Source organism: Coccinella septempunctata, chromosome 8, assembly GCF_907165205.1.
Source record: "Coccinella septempunctata chromosome 8, icCocSept1.1, whole genome shotgun sequence".
Taxonomy (NCBI): Eukaryota; Metazoa; Arthropoda; class Insecta; order Coleoptera; family Coccinellidae; genus Coccinella; species Coccinella septempunctata.
Window position 1 is genome coordinate 16600519 of NC_058196.1, and position 16189 is coordinate 16616707.

Sequence of the window (16189 nt, forward strand, 5' to 3'; positions counted from 1 at the left end):
GGCGCACGGTCGACAACGGATTTCTATTGCAGGAGACCGTAACACATTCCGACGTCGTCGGTTCAGCAGGAATCGGCGTGCTCGTCTGCTGTTGCCACTTATTTGCCTTGGTGCTTATCGTAATCGCGATCTCGTGCTCGACGGTGCACCGGGCTAGATTGGCCAATTAAATTGTCGGAGCGGGTAGCTGTCATGGACTTAGAAATCCGGTATTTTTAACTTTTATACAATTCGGGAGCGCTCGCTTTTATCAGCCGATTGATGGAATAAAGGGAGAGGGAGGGAGCGCAATGTGTGCGAAATAAATTTATTCAATTTGAAATTATTAAACATCTGAATCTTTAGAAGCGAACACATAAAAATTTTTATTTATTAAATAGGGGGGGCAATCCATCTCCGCTTTTTCAAATTATTGGTTCCTACATATTAGTTTCCTAAGCACCGAGTGAGAGAGGCAAGGAGGGAAGACGATCGGATCTAGAAGGAGACAACAGCTCTATTTATCCAAACCGCTGCGTCTGGCCGGCCGCTAACCTAACCAAACGAAAGTCGATTAATCTGGGCCAGTAATCTCAAGATACGAACGTTGTGCATTAGTTTTTATTCACTCTGTATATCGTTGCCTTGGAAGCCAAAAGGTCAATGCCTATGGCACTGCACCGCTATTTCGAGAAAAATCGGTTTGAATAACAATCGACTGGAACAAGGTGATGTTAACTTTAATTTTAAAGCTATTCGATCGAGGTTCAGCAGAAATTTAAAAAATATATGGTTCTTTATGCATAGCATCTTAGATTTTGCGAAAGTTTCGTATTTGAAAAAAAAAGTGGGTTACGCCTTTTGCCTTCAAGGCGTGAAAGATAATATAGGGTCTTCAAAATGATTGTAACACCGCCATCCGTAGGTGTCAATATTGAAATTTTATGATATTAAATTCCCAACTTCATAATAAAGAGCAGCGCAACTGAAATATTATTTATTCATTCTATTGTTTACAGGGTGAGTCTTTGACTCGTACAAATATTTCAACTGTAGATTATTGGAGTAAGAAAAAGAGCCTTTTACCTTTACAATTTATTCCGAATCGGCTAGGTTCAAAAGATACAGGCTGTTGAAAAACCATAAAAAATATTATTTTTAGTTCTCCAAACGGTTTATCGAATGAAATGAATTTCGGAATATAGTTTTTCATTTACGTCTTCCAGTTTTCTCATTTTGACCATTACGTACCATAAAAATAACAAAAATTCAAAGAACCCAACTCTTGAAATTAAGCCGGACGCTATCTAATGAATACTTGAAAGTTTTGTAAAATAAAAAGGTCCTTCATATTGTCTCGTATAATGCGCCGCTTTCGAGTATTTCGATGTTCAAAAATGAAAAATATCTGAGAAATTCGAAAAATTGGGTAATTTGATCTAATGCAACTCTTTAAAAGATCCACAGATGTGTAGTGCCACAGATTCTGAAAATGATTTTGTTTTTATAGAGCTCATTATGAAAACTTGAAATGGCTGTATCTTTTTATCAGGGCCAAATAGGAAAAAATGGTATAGGAAAAAATGTTTCTTTGGACCTCAAGAATCTACTGTTGAAATATTTGTAAGAGTCAAAGCCTCACCTCGTATATGTAGAATGTTCTACAGGTTTATACCCAAAACAAGGCACGTAATAATAAAAAATATATTATGGTTTCTATAAGTGAAAAGATAATGAAAATAAATCGAAGTCAAAAAACAGTTGAAAATATCCAAATGAGGACTCACACAGTTACAGGAATCACAGATATTATAAAGTGGTAGGTAAATATTTAAGTGCATTGGTTCGCAGTGTTGGCATATAAAATGTCATTACGATAATTTATAATGACCCTGTATAGTGTGGGCAAAACTCGATTGAATTGCAGCTCTGCAACCGTAAAAGCTAGGGAAAAATGGATGTCATATTTTTGACCTCGATTTTCAAAGAATGGGTACCTAATGGACAAGACCTTAATCTTCTTTTGTTTTCAAGTTCAAGTGAGAACTAATTTTTCGACTCTTTGAAATAGTGCCTCTATATCGTTAAGTTTCAGTAGTATCGACAAACAAATGTGAGTAACAACCGAAGCATGCTCAGCAAATTCTCTCGAGCAGGAGCCAGCTCTGAAATAAGAAAAAAAGCTTCAGAAATTCGAGATTTTTGACGTTCATCATTTTTATCGAACGCAAACGTGAACAAATTTATTTCAGTCTTCAGTTTGACAAAAAAAAAGTGAAGTAAGCACCGGTAACAGGGTTGGTAATACCGCTTCAAATTATCGTTAACGAAGAGGTGTCCTCGTTATTTATATGAAATTATGTAATTTTATGGTTTTTTAAGGTAAATTGTCCCGAAAATGTGGATCCCTTGAGCTGCTAGTTACTTTTATTTTTCGAAATATACACCCTACGTTCTTTCACATATTCCAATCTCATTTTTTTTCATTCAGAATATATACTAACTATTCTTCGTATTTCGAATTAAAAAAAACCTCAAGTTAGCAGGTTATTTTCATTGTTAATGCGAATATTTGAAGTTTGTTTTCATTTTCCCAGCATCTTTTCGAATATATGAAATGAAAGTGATCATCTTATTCTCTCATAGACTGATATAACATAGAGGCATAAAGTTATATAAGTACGCTAGCGCACTATCCTATTATCACTGAAAATAAATGGTTTTTGAGTTTTTTGTTGTTGGAAGAACAATTAGAGACACAGAAAAAAATATGGGTTTGGGATATGTCAACAACGTGTTTGTACTGTATATAAAAAATAATTGAAACGAATTGAAACTGAATTGGCAGGCGGAAAAAAAATTTATGTACATAAAGAAAGTGACTGTGGAGTGTTACATTTGTTTTTCGATATAACTGAAACTTCATGAAATATAGGCACAATTTCAAAGAGTCGAAAAATGAGTTTTCACTTATAACTTGAGAACAAAAAAGACGGAGGGATGCAGTTTTGACCACTATCTATCTTTTGAAAATCGAGATCGAAAATGTTCCTTCCACTTTTTCCTATCTCTTAGCTCAGAGCTGTCATTCAATCCCATCAAATTTTGCCCATCCTGCACCCATTACTATATTCATTATGTGTGAAAAGTCTGTAGTTTCCTAGATTTTGCCCACGAATCACAAATACTTCGAATTTTACCTGCTGCATAATTGCATTAAAATTGCGGAAGCTCTAGATAAGTAGAATTAGAATTAAGAAATGTTAAGAAATCTTTGCGTCGTCTACTTAAGTAACTCAGTATTGCCTTCACCCTCCTGAAGAAGCGATGGTATAGTGGTAAGTGAAAACGCAACCTAGTGAAAGTCATGTAATTTAGTCTCTTCAGTTAAAATATCCCGTTGTGTTTTTTGTCCAAATCGAAGCTGAAGAATTATTTGTAATGATAAAAATTATTTTCCTGTCCCTATTCACGATTAACAACCACTAGTTCAACGGCGAGTAAACGCTTCGAAAAGAGCGTTCTTTTATGACGAACAGTTAACAGTCGTTTCAATGACACCCCTTATACAATGTCACAATTGCGTTCGTAGTGTATTATTCAATTCGTCCTACTCATTAAGGGTCAGGGGTGTGCCAAGAGTCAATGTGCTGATGATTGCCACGATCAGTTGGACAAACATCGATCCGGCTTTGGAAGGAAGGGAGGGTGAGGGGGGTGAGATATCACGACATGTGGGTTGAGCATTGGCTATGATACGGCCGTGCGGACTGTGAAGGTTATGCAAACGCGTCCCCAATTGAATTTCGTTATTCAACCTTGTGTATTAAATGATTGATTCCTGCATGGTGGTTATACCTCTGCCCCACAAAAAGGTCACTCAATAAGTTTGGGGCCAATAGGAAATCGACGTTATCATTTTTATTGTATTCGCGTAGGTACACTGAAGGCTTGAAAATAATTTCTGGAATAATCGAGGAGTTGAAGAGAGGATTTTTCAAATGATGTCGAATCAGCCTTCAGCTCGAATGACCAATCAAATATTCCTTTAAAATTGTATTTATTTAACAATTATAAATAAAAATGTGAGTTGTAATCATTTGAAAACTCGCGTTCAGATATATTGGTTTCCTCTCCCGTCTTTGGGGTTCTTCTAAGTAGGTGAAATCACGGGAATCGAATCGTTTGGTACTTGACTAGTTTTATATAGAGGTAGAGTATTTAGATCAGAATGTGAATGTGAGGTGAAATACTGAAGGAATTGGAGAATCAATATTTTGCTTAATACATTTTTTTTGAAGGAAAATTGATGACATTACATATATTATTATCCTCTTCTTGATAATAAGTATTACCATCGAACTTACTTTGCTCCCCTATTGAAAAGAGCAAAGTTTTCAATTGAAATGTACAGGTAAACATGATATACGAGGATATATTGAAAAATTCTTAGCCTACTTTAGAACCAAACAAAATTTCAATGTCAAAATATTTCATTACTTAACATATTCCCCTCTTTCTTTCTATTTATTACAACGAACCTGCAACGTCTCTAGACCTTTCAAAAAAACGTTTCTTCTTGCTCTGCAAACCAGACCTCCACAGCTTTTATTACCTCCTCGTTGGAAGAAAATTTACGACCTTTTAAATTTTTTTTCAGTTAAGAAAAGATGATAGTCGGAAGGAGCCAAATCTGGTGAATGAGGGAGGTGTTCTAGTAATTCAAACCCTAAATCACGAATTGTTTGCATGGCAACACGGTATTTGTGTGCAGGGGCGTTGTCCCGAAAAACAAAACACCTTTGGATAGCTTCTCGCGTCTTTTTTCTTCAATTTTTTCCCGTGGAGTGGTCAGTAATGTCGAATAGTAATCTCCGGTTATTGTTCTACCCTTATCCAAAAAATCAATCATGATTACTCCATGGCAATTCCAACAAACCGAAGCAAGAACTTTTCCAGCAGATTTTTGGACACGAAACTTCTTAGGTCTTGGAGTGTCACCATTCCATCGATTGTTGCTTTGTTTCTGGATCGTAGAAATGAACCCAAGTCTCATCCATAGTAACAATTCGGTTTAAGAATTCTACATCGTTTTCAAATCGAGCACAGATCCAACGCGATGCTCCTACCCTAGCATGCTTTTGGTCAACATTCAAACATTTGGGGATCCATTTTGCAGCAATTTTTTTCATGTCCAAATTGACGTGAACTATATGATGAACGCCAATTCGACAGTCTGGTAAAATCATGTCATGAACTGCATCGATATTTTCGGGGACTAACACAGAAACTGGCCTTCCCGATCGGTCATCATCTTCAATGGAAAATTTATCTCTTTTGAAGCTTGCAGTCCAATTTTTCACGGTCGCATACGAACGACATTGATCACCAAGGGTATTAAGCATATCTTCGTAAATCTGCTTACCTCTTGACCCTTTAAAATACAGGTACTTGGCTCGATACTCCAATTTTTCGATTTTCACAATTTCTTCTTTCTTTTAATTTATTCCGTAACTCTGGTTTACTTTTTTGACCTCAAACTTCACACTTGTAATGAGTTATTGTTCGTTGCTATGGTAACGCGATATTTTTTTATGCATGGAACTGGTCTTGGCTAACTATATATCAATACATCCTCGTAGACCTCGTATTTCTTCTAAAAAATGAAGAATAAGTCGGTTGTTCACAGAAGTAGTTGTAATAATTTTTTTTGTATTCAAACTGAAAATATTCGGAATTGTTGCAACCTTTATAACCTTGAGTTCGAACAAAATTAGAAAAACATAAGAAGAGCAATGAGTGCTGTAATAAACTGCCTATTATGTATCATTGACCTACCTCCACTGCCAGAAAAATTCTACATTCCCAACAAAAAAAATTGCAGCATCCAAAAAACCATCGAAAATTTTTAAGAAGAACTAGAAACGACAGTAGGTAAACGTTTTTTTGCTCTTTTCTTCTTAGGGCTGAACTAGCGAACATACATATTCTGTTGGAGACCAAACCTCTCAGAATTTCCAAAAACAAAGTCAACAAACGTTTCGGAGTCTATATCAGACTCCTTCGTCTGAGGAAGTTAAACTCCAAGGTAACTGCGTCCGTCGTAGGTGTTATATAGTACCATAACTTGAAGCACTCGCTAGACTGGGCCGGCTTGCCGTCCCAGAGCGATAAGTGTAAGAAAAGATTAAAGAGGACTTCGAAATCAAACAATTCGGGATGACCGAAATAAGTTATACCTACTACGTTATATGAGGGAATTAAACGTTATAATTCAGAGTTAGTTTCAAAGAATAAAATTTTTATAATTATTTTCTTTTTCTCGATTATTTTTCACCCTGCATACTCTGATGAACCGTCATTGATTTGAGTAAGTTTTTCTTGAGGAGAACATCCCTCAGCATATAGAATTTATGAAGAAGTGGTCTTATTCTTTTCGGTATGGAACCTAGATATATTAAGACCATCTCAAATGTTGATCGATAACGAATACTAAATACTTGATGTTGATGATGAGCTTCTGAAGGAGAAAAAAAATGAAAGAGAAACACTCTGGTGGAATCTTCCAAGGATCGACTCCAAAAAGTTCCTTAGGAACTTCAACATTTCAAAATCTAGGTAGAATCTGGATCGTAGCAAGAATATGCTACACATCCTTACTGGATTCCTCACAGGACATCTTCGCCTGAGGAAGAACCTAATGAAGATGGGTCTAGCAAAAACTTGTCTCAATGAGTAGAATATAAAAATCATAATACTATGAGCTGAGGTAGTATGATCGACCTGCCTTCGGCAACCTTTCACAACATTAATTCGCAGGTAATCAGACGTGAGAGAAGATTCTAATTTTCACTGCGTTCTCGATTTCAAATTTATATTTGAAACTAATGCAAGACAGAAATACAGCGGAGTTGGGTTACTTGAACGAAACCTACCGCTTTCAGCTAGAAACTCCAATGCAGATAGCGTCGGTCGTCGGAGATATCACTTATCGGGCAGGCCAAAGGGTCCGGCGCAACCCCTTCTGTGTGTTGTATCGATTGTGAGCGTCGACCACGTGATCTCCGCTCGTCGAGGACGTTCCGACGTACGTCGTAGAGGAGACACGCTCGTTTCCCGCTAAATTCTTTGACGAAAGTTCGCGGATTGGATCAACAGATGTTCGGATCAGTGGCGTACAGGGTGGATTATTGAGATGGCAGGGTTGAAAATCCCAAATTTTAAGATTGTTTGAGCGAGATGGATAAAAAAAGGCAAAACAACTGCTAGCAATACTAAGTCCACGGTACATAGTCATGTACTGTCTCCGTCAGTACAGGGTGGGCAAATTTCGATGTTTTAGCACAACAGCTTTTAAACCAGAGAAAATAGACAAAATCTGATACCCCATTCTCGTTCTCTTTTTCTGAGAAACTAACAATTGTAGTAGTGATTTTTGGCCACTTTCTTTTGTTTTTGAGTTATAAGCGAAAATTGAAAAAATGGCGATATTGAAATAAATTTATATCTCCGCTAATAATGATGATAGAGCTCTGAAATTGAAACATTATACAAGCACTTTTTTACGTAGAACCCAGTGGCGTGCTGGCCTTTTTAGCAGGATTTTGAATTACGAAGCTATTACCCAAAGTTATGTTTTTTTGAATGGGAACACTAGTTTTCTGTGCAATTCTTTGAAAGCTTAGTTTTCACAGATTTCAAAAATATATAACATCATATGGTTTGTATCAATATAAATGATAGAATCATTGTCAAAATGGTCAAAAACCTTTTTTCTCAATATTTCTATTATTTCAACTTTTGATGAGCACAGAAACATATAGCATCGTATGATTACCACTGTCTCCCTCTATAAGTCTTTTCATTATTATGGAAATTTATTAAATATATCTTAATTCATATTTTGTGGAAATTTGTAAAATGCATAGATAGAATGACATTGCCGGAAGGAGACTGCTTTTGTTATAGGAAACTCTATTTTTCTGTGCTCGTCAAAAGTTGAAACCATTGAAATATTGCGAAAAAAGGTTTTTGACCATTTTCTATTATTCATATTGATACAAACCATATGATGTTATATATTTTTGAAATCAGTAAAAATAAGCTTTCAAAAAATTGCACAGAAAACTAGTGTTCCCATTTAAAAAAACATATTATAACTTTGGGTAATAGCTTCGTAATTAAAAATCCTGCTAAAAAGGCGCCACTGTATTCTACGTAAAAAAGTGCCTGTATAATGTTTCAATTTTAGAGCTCTATCATCTGTATTAGTGGAGATATAAATTTATTTCAATATCGCCATTTTTTCAATTTTCGCTTATAACTCAAAAACAAAAGAAAGTGGCCAAAAATCATTACTACTATTGTAAGTTTCTCAGAAAAAGAGAAAGAGAATGGGGTATCAGATTTTGTCTATCTCCCCTGGTTTAAAAGCTGTAGTGCTAAAACATCGAAATTTGCCCATCCTGTATTCGTAAAAACTTACCTAAACTCGAAAATGAGCTAACGAATCGCAGACCGAAAAAAACGTGACAAGGAACATAATTATGCTTGACATCAATTGAACAGCCACTCAGTAAGATAGTTATAATAAAAGAATAACAGTAAAGATGCACTTAATTCCCAAGGCATAGGAGTCGCCTTCAATTTTCTAGTGATTATGAGGTGAGAACCTAAAATTAACGAACTAATCAAGGAGGCATGGCGGTCTTGAATCAGCAACCGGATGTACAGTTTGTGAAATCTAGGCGTAAGTTAACAATGCCAATTATATAAATAACAGCCATTCAAATGACATCGACTTATTCAGAATTCGGATCGAAGGTTGATGGTAACAAAATGCCAAGTGTATGTAGATATGTGGATAATTTTTATACGTTATAGGATGAATAATGTAGGGATGAATCTTAGATTTGTGGAAATATTTTGGGAACCGTTACTTCTCATCTATAGTGAAAAAATTTAAGGTGTGATTCCTTGTCAAAAAATTATGTAGGGTGTTTCATATAATTTTTTTTACCAGCCCCTGCTCAGAAACAGCTTCCTGAAGATAGCCCATGAAAAGCATTTTTTTTATGAAAATACATTTATTACAGCGAACCTGCTACGTCTCTAGACCTTTCAAAAAAAATGTTTCTTCTTGCTCTGCAAACCAGACCTCCACAGCTTTTATTAACTCTTCGTTGGATGAAAATTTACGACCTTTTAAACTGAGGAAAGAGATGATAGTCGGATGGAGTCAAATCTGGTGAATAAGGGGGGTGTTCTAGTAATTCAAACCCTAAATCACGAATTTTTTGCATGGCAACATGAGGTTTGTATGCAGGGTCGTTGTCCTGCAAAAACAAAACACCTTAGTAGAGTGGCCAGTAATGTCGAATAGTAATCTCCGGATATTGTTCTACCCTTATCCAAAAAATCAATCATGATTACTCCATGGCAATTCCAAAAAAACTAAAGCAAGAACTTTTCCAGCAGATTTTTGGATACGAAACTTCTTAGGTCTTGGAGAACCAGAATGTCGCCATTCCATCGATTGTTGTTTAGATTCTGTATCGTAGAAATGCACCCAAGTCTCATCCACACTAACCATTCGGTTTAAAAAGTCTACATAGTTTTCAAATCGAGCATAGATCGAACGCGATGCTTCTACGCTTTTGGTCAACACTCAAACATTTGGGGATCCATTTTGCAGCAATTTTTCTCATGTCCAAAACTATACCATGAACGCGTTCGTATGAAATATTCAGTGCTTCATATATCCGCTTTAGCCCAATTGGACGATCTGATAAAATCATTACATGAACTGTATCGATATTTTCGGGGACTGACACAGAAACTGGCCTTCCCGATCGGTCATCATCTTCAATGGAAAATTTATCTCTTTTGAAGCTTGCAGTCTAATTTTTCACGATCGCATAGGAAGGACATTGATCACCATGGGTATTAAGCATATCTTCGTTAATCTGCTTACCTCTAGACCCTTTCTAAATACAGGTACTTGATGATGGCTCGATACTCCGATTTTCACAATTTCGGTCACATCTTCTTTCTTTTAATGTATTGCGTAACTCTGGTTTACTTTTTTGACCTCAAACTTCACACCGACACTTTTAATGAGATATTGTTCGTTGCTATAGTAACGCAATATTTTTTTATGCATGGAACTGGTCTAGGCTAACTAGATATCAATACATCCTCTTACGTAATGAGAACACCAATTTGAAAATAAAATTCATGGCCTTCTTAGTATGAGTGCAGATATTTTCAGGAACATCTTCAAAATTTCTCATTTCGGTTCGAATCAAGACTTATGTTGAATATAAATAATATTTTTCAATGGAAAAATATCAATATGGCTACCATACCATATGAAAAAAAAATGAAAGTCTTATCTTGAAATCCAGTAGACAGATTCTAATAAGAATGGCATAATATCACTAATGACGACAACATTGAAGGATTTCAAAATTTCATGGAAATCGCCTGTGAAAGAAAAAAGATAAGCAATTTAAGAATATCATTTCCGATTTTTCATTATAAATCTAGAACAAGAGAAGATATTGAGATTTGTGGGACGTCATTTTGCAGGATTTGCAAAGGCAGAACTTTTTCGTAAATAAGCAGAATTTCTATCTGGCATAGTTTGGAAGAACTATATGCAGTGAGCATAGAATTTGTTGCTTGTTTTAAAATCGACACACGGTATATCTGGTTCAAGGATGAATAGCAAAACCGAAAACTACATAATTACGTATTTCGCCTTCAGGATGTTGAAACTCTTTGTTTTGTTACAGAACCGATTGTGAAACTCGGAGAAAACAAAGACCCAAACATCGTTCCTCACCTCAGCGCGCATAACAGCGCTCTCATTACGTAGAAAGTTTATTCATCTAAACGCGACTAATCGTCGAAAAATCCAATACGCAACTTACTTATCGCTATCGCCACGCAGGAACATCGCTCTCCGGCACGTCGTCGTCGTCCGTCGATCGTAGCTGCTGAGCGCGCGTCAAGGTTTGTCCCCGTTTCGCGATCGCGACAGAGCTCGATTATCCTCACTGTTTATTTACAATGCAGAATTATAAATATTTTCAAGGATAGGTGTTACGCCGAACGATCTTATTTTCGATTCGATCTCGTGGAAGCTCGTTGTAAGCGATAAAAAAATCGAATCGCACGTGTAAATAGGTGTGTATTTATTTGCTTTGGCTGATTATTTTCAATAATGAAGTTTGGAATTCAACACACAAAAATTATGCACAAACTCCATAAGAATTATTTTCTTTTAATTTTCTCTATTTCTGTGGCATAATGCCTAATCGATTAACTCCACAACGATTGAATACCACGTATTCAATTTATACCTACACGAATTTCGAATTCATACATCGTTCATAAGTTTTTTATTTTTAACAAAAAGCCACCCACATTTATGATTCGGCCATTTTTCTTTTTTCTGCTATTGGTTTTATTTAACATAATTTTAATTCCAATTCAGGTTTCATCGTTGGAAACCGTAAACATTTCGGACCTTTTTTGACATCCCGAGTTTGGAGATAACAACGCTTTTGTTCGTTAGTATCCATAAGCCATAGTGAAGACAATTTATCGACTTGAATTTTACAGATTTTCGGAACATAAGGGACATACCGTTTCCACACCCCAGGTGGGTACAAAAAAGATGTTTCCTGTCGGTCAATCATTCTGTATTCGAGTGTTCATTCAATTGTTTTTTGGCTTTGCGAATAATCAGAGTGTTCTTAAAGAATAGTCTTTCAGCCAGTACTCCTGTTCAAATTTAGTAGCCCTGCTATTTTGAAGTTTTCTTGCTGCGGATACGTTAAGTACTGAGAGGTTTACGGTTATAGATTATTCTCCTTGTCGTTTACTCGAGGGTTAACTACGTTCACTCCGAGTATCAGAACAACCGGTGTGACCGATGTCAAAAAAAGGCCGTGTAGCGAGTCCAGAGGTAAGCCATCATTCCGTACTGTCAATTTGGAACCTCAGCTTCAACTCATTCCGTCCTGGCTCTTCTCTCATTCTTCCCTATCACTGCTAGCTGGAGCTGAAGTCCACTGAACACGCTAAAAGCAAGAAAAGAGAGACATCCCGTCCTATCTGACCTCTACCCCTGCTGTGAGTACGACTCTTGGCTGGTGCGAAAGCCCGTTGAGAGCAGAAAACACAGCGGAGGACTACCCCCCACTGCTGTGCTTTGTTCCCTGACCAGCAAACCCGTTTTAAAACGTGGAAAGAATTCTTCTGATCCTAGTATTTATCGGCCCATTAGTTTATTGATGGCCTTATGCACCGTCTCATTCAACTGAGATTAAACTCTTAAACGGCGTTTAAGCATCATAGAATCTTTATGAAAAAAAAAAGACGTTTAAGGAATTGATCTCGTTTAATGAAAAGGTGCATACGGCTATTAGTGTTATTTTCGAAATTTTAGAGATGCTTATTCTTTTAAGGATTGAGTCGACTCTAGAAGACGCTTTCCAAAATTGTCAAGGAGGTTTCAGGAAAAATAGAAATTGTTGTGATCAGGTTCTGAGCCTTACCACTTTCATTGAAGTAGGTTATAACGATAAACTTAAAACAGGAACAGCATTTGTGGATTTATCTGCAGCACATTATCTTAAATTTTTGGTATGTGAATCTAGTCTATAGTTGAGAACCTTCGCATGTAATTACTCTTGGTGTATGAATAAAGGTTCAGTTATAGCTCCTCTTCTTTTAAATTTATATTTGTTTGATATCCGATATCCCTACGACTTCTTCTGAGAAATTTATTCACGCTGATGATATTGCCTTCGTTATTCTGATTTTAGATGTATAGAGATTAGAAATTTTGAGGAATTATTTTTGCCAGTGGCGTTTGAGTCCTTAATCATCAAAAATACTTATAGAAAATTGGACGTAGTTTTCGTTAATTCTTTTTTGGAACATAAACTTCAATCCAAAATATCTAGGAGCTGGATTCCTCGCTGAATTTCAAAGCCAATTTGGAACGAGTGTGAAGTTGAATACTAGGACTAATATCCTGCATAAACTAGTTGGTACTTCATGGGTGCTGATGCAACTACCCTTCGCAAGGCAGCTTTAGCTTCTTTTTTTCGGCTGCAGAATATTGTGGCCCCGTTTGGGTTAATCTCGGGGTTAATAGTGCTCATGTGCAAAAAACTTATGTACATTCCTATAGGAATTATAACTGGAACTATTAGATCTTCACCTATTCAATCGTTACCAGTTCTTTCAAACATGGTATTCGTAGATAGACTGTTACGGAGACGGAGACGGACTGTTATTGGAATGAATTTCACTCAATTCCCGACTTATTTCCAATTCTGTCCTATATTTCACTAAATACGTTTCCAAAACTGAAGTCGCGTAAACCCTTATGGTCCAAACATTTCCGTAATTACAATATAAGGGACAAGAAGAAGGCGATTTATTATAATTGCGAATGCAAGTGGCACTGAAAATTGCAGAAGACTAATTGTCTTTTCAATGTAAATTTAACTTCCAACCAAACGAAATTCAAAGAAAATTGAAAGCACAATCGCGATGTAGGTATACAGGGTGGGCCTTTTAAAACGAAACAGACGAGGCAACCACCTTAATTGTTGAAAAAAGTAATTACCAATAATAATTATTTCGTTGTCTAATGTTGACAATTAACGGTTACCATCGTAACCACAGAATGAATTAGTCAAATAATTAATGATTTCACATAGCATGGTTAGCGGGATGACTGGTACTGTACGAAATTCAAAATTGAATATCTCGAAAACGAATGCTTTAAATGAGGAAAAAATTAATACGCTGAATTTAGGATAAAAAGGCCTTTCGAATGAGGTATCACTTACCCTATATTTCCTATTCAAAATTTAGCGGTTGTTGTTCTAACACTAAGGGTTGAAGCGATATAGTTGTGAATTTTACCTTAAAAGTGGTCCCCCTCGAAACAAAAATCGACGTGTCAGAGCATTTTTTCGAAATAAATTTATTCCTCCCGTTATCTCTTCTGTTTCGTTTTAAAAAGCCCACCCTGTATAGAAGGTATTGTTCACCAATCACTCGAACTCACAATAATGGATTATTAAATGAAAACCAAAATGCTGAACTTTTAGAACCGTAAATATTGAGATCACGTTGTTCTTTAAAGCGTTTATGGCAAAAATCCTGTGATTCCACAAGTTTCAACCCCCGGAATAAGTCATATTATTTTCAATGAGATGAAATAATTTGTGTGACTGTAATTCTATTTTTCATTTGTCACAAGAAAACTAGCATTTGGGAGAGAAAAAGCGAAACGGATAAACTGTTTAATTACACTGCAACAAAAGCCCTAAAAAATGCCGTAAAAAAGCGATAGGATACACAGGAAAACGCACACAAAACTAAAGTCAATTTCCACCTGTTGAGATCGGGCACGCGAAGCGTGAGCAATTCAATAACACAAAGGCTGTTGGCCCTTGTATTTAGGCGCCCACATTAGGAACCGCGAACGGCGAACGGCGAACAAAGCGACAGGAATGGGAGAAAACTTTGATTAGGTTATGCGCTACAGGTAATTGATGAATTTTCCTGTTCTTACATGTCATTTTTGCTTCCATTATTTATTATTCAGGCATTCATAAGAATTTTATCGAAATTCTAGGGGTTGTAGCTCAGCCATCTCGAATATTTTATACAGACAATTTTTGGTGAAATGACTTATTTTGATAACTTCTAACTTCTGTCAAAAAAGCGTCACTTTTGAGAACACCCTGTATAAGTGATGGGTCGATTGCTTGATCCCATTCCAGATTCTACCATTCCTAGTTACAGTTGACCAATAGCTGCCATGCGCGGACCGCGGAAATTGAAAAACAATAATTTTCAGTAATAGACTCACCTGGATATTGTGGCCATGACCCTGCTGATTTATGTGCATCTGTTGGGCCTGGTTGATCTGAAGCGTGGTACCTTGACCACCACCTCCTCCATGACCACTTGGTGGTCTTGGAGGAGTGCCACCGCCGAAAGGTCCTCCGGAGGTAGAACCAGCGCTGGTGCTGCTGTTGGTACGCGGCAGGTAACCAGGACTGCCGTGGTTTGGGCTGCTATAGGGGGAATACTGCTGCTTGTACATGTTGGGTCCTTTACGTTTCATGGCGTCGTATTCGTTCCCTTGGAACATCATCTCCTGTTTGGGGTTAACATAAATTTAAAGGTAAGAATTTACTTCTACAAACATTATTTTATGAATACAATTATTATTGAACAAAATCGTGATCCAGTACACTCAGAGTTCAATCTAAGCCTTGATCTACTGAACACTAAAACAAAGTATAAAAAAAAACAATAAAACGAATTTGATACAGTGTTACAGTGAATACAATTGAAAAATAAGGAGAAAACAAATGTGACACATTCTACTAAATATGACACAGGATGTTGCCGAATAAGTGCGAAAGTTTTTAGGGGATGATTCCTCGGCGGAAATTAAAGGGGATCTTTCATCTGAAATGGAACTCTAAAACCTTTGTTTGAAAAATTACACGCCATCAAATATTATTTTTATTATTGCGATTTTATCTTTGTACTTTGTGGGCATGTTGTACCAATAAGAAGGTTATAATTGCGAAAACAAGCTAACATCTCATTTAGCGGCCGTGGCGCTATATTACAATGTGTGTTTTATATTAGGGAAGGCTATTCGCCATTAGGTTCCGCTGGCAGAGTAACTCACGCGTACATTAATACCTAGTTCTGAAGAGTTATAGCAAGGTGATAATTACGCCGACTATCCGGGAATATCCGAGCTTTCAATAGGGCCAATGGAGGCTAAGTTCCGCTGGTTTCCGCTTCTTTAGCGGTCCCGATGAATTCTCTCCTCTCGTGCCAACTTCAACTATATTCGATCTTCGAGAAGGATCATTTACGCAAGGAGTTAGCGATTATTTCAATTTAAATTTAACGTCTTCATGGTAAATCTGAATTTTTGAAACTTTGGGGTTAGTACTGCATGGAAAATATAATGGATAAAAGAAAGAAAATTGAACATTGCGACACAATTGTACATCTGTAGAGGGCGCAGTTTTGGGAACAGCTCTGATGGGGACACAAGAGACCTCAAGGTCGCAGGAAATATAATCCCCTCACCAAACTTTAAACTATTGTACATTGGATTTTGGGAAATGATTTCAGTCAGATTTTT

General features: G+C 36.7%; 1 protein-coding gene across 8 annotated transcripts in view; it reads right to left on the minus strand.

Moving 5' to 3' along the window:
* Window positions 1–16189, minus strand: part of LOC123319565 (neurogenic protein mastermind-like) — a 131072-nt gene that overhangs the window by 36387 nt on the left and 78496 nt on the right. For all 8 annotated transcript variants that reach the window (XM_044906605.1, XM_044906607.1, XM_044906608.1 and 5 more), the window contains one exon: window positions 14885–15175. In XM_044906605.1, the coding sequence (XP_044762540.1) occupies window positions 14885–15175 (291 nt within the window). The remainder of the gene's footprint in view (window positions 1–14884; window positions 15176–16189) is intronic.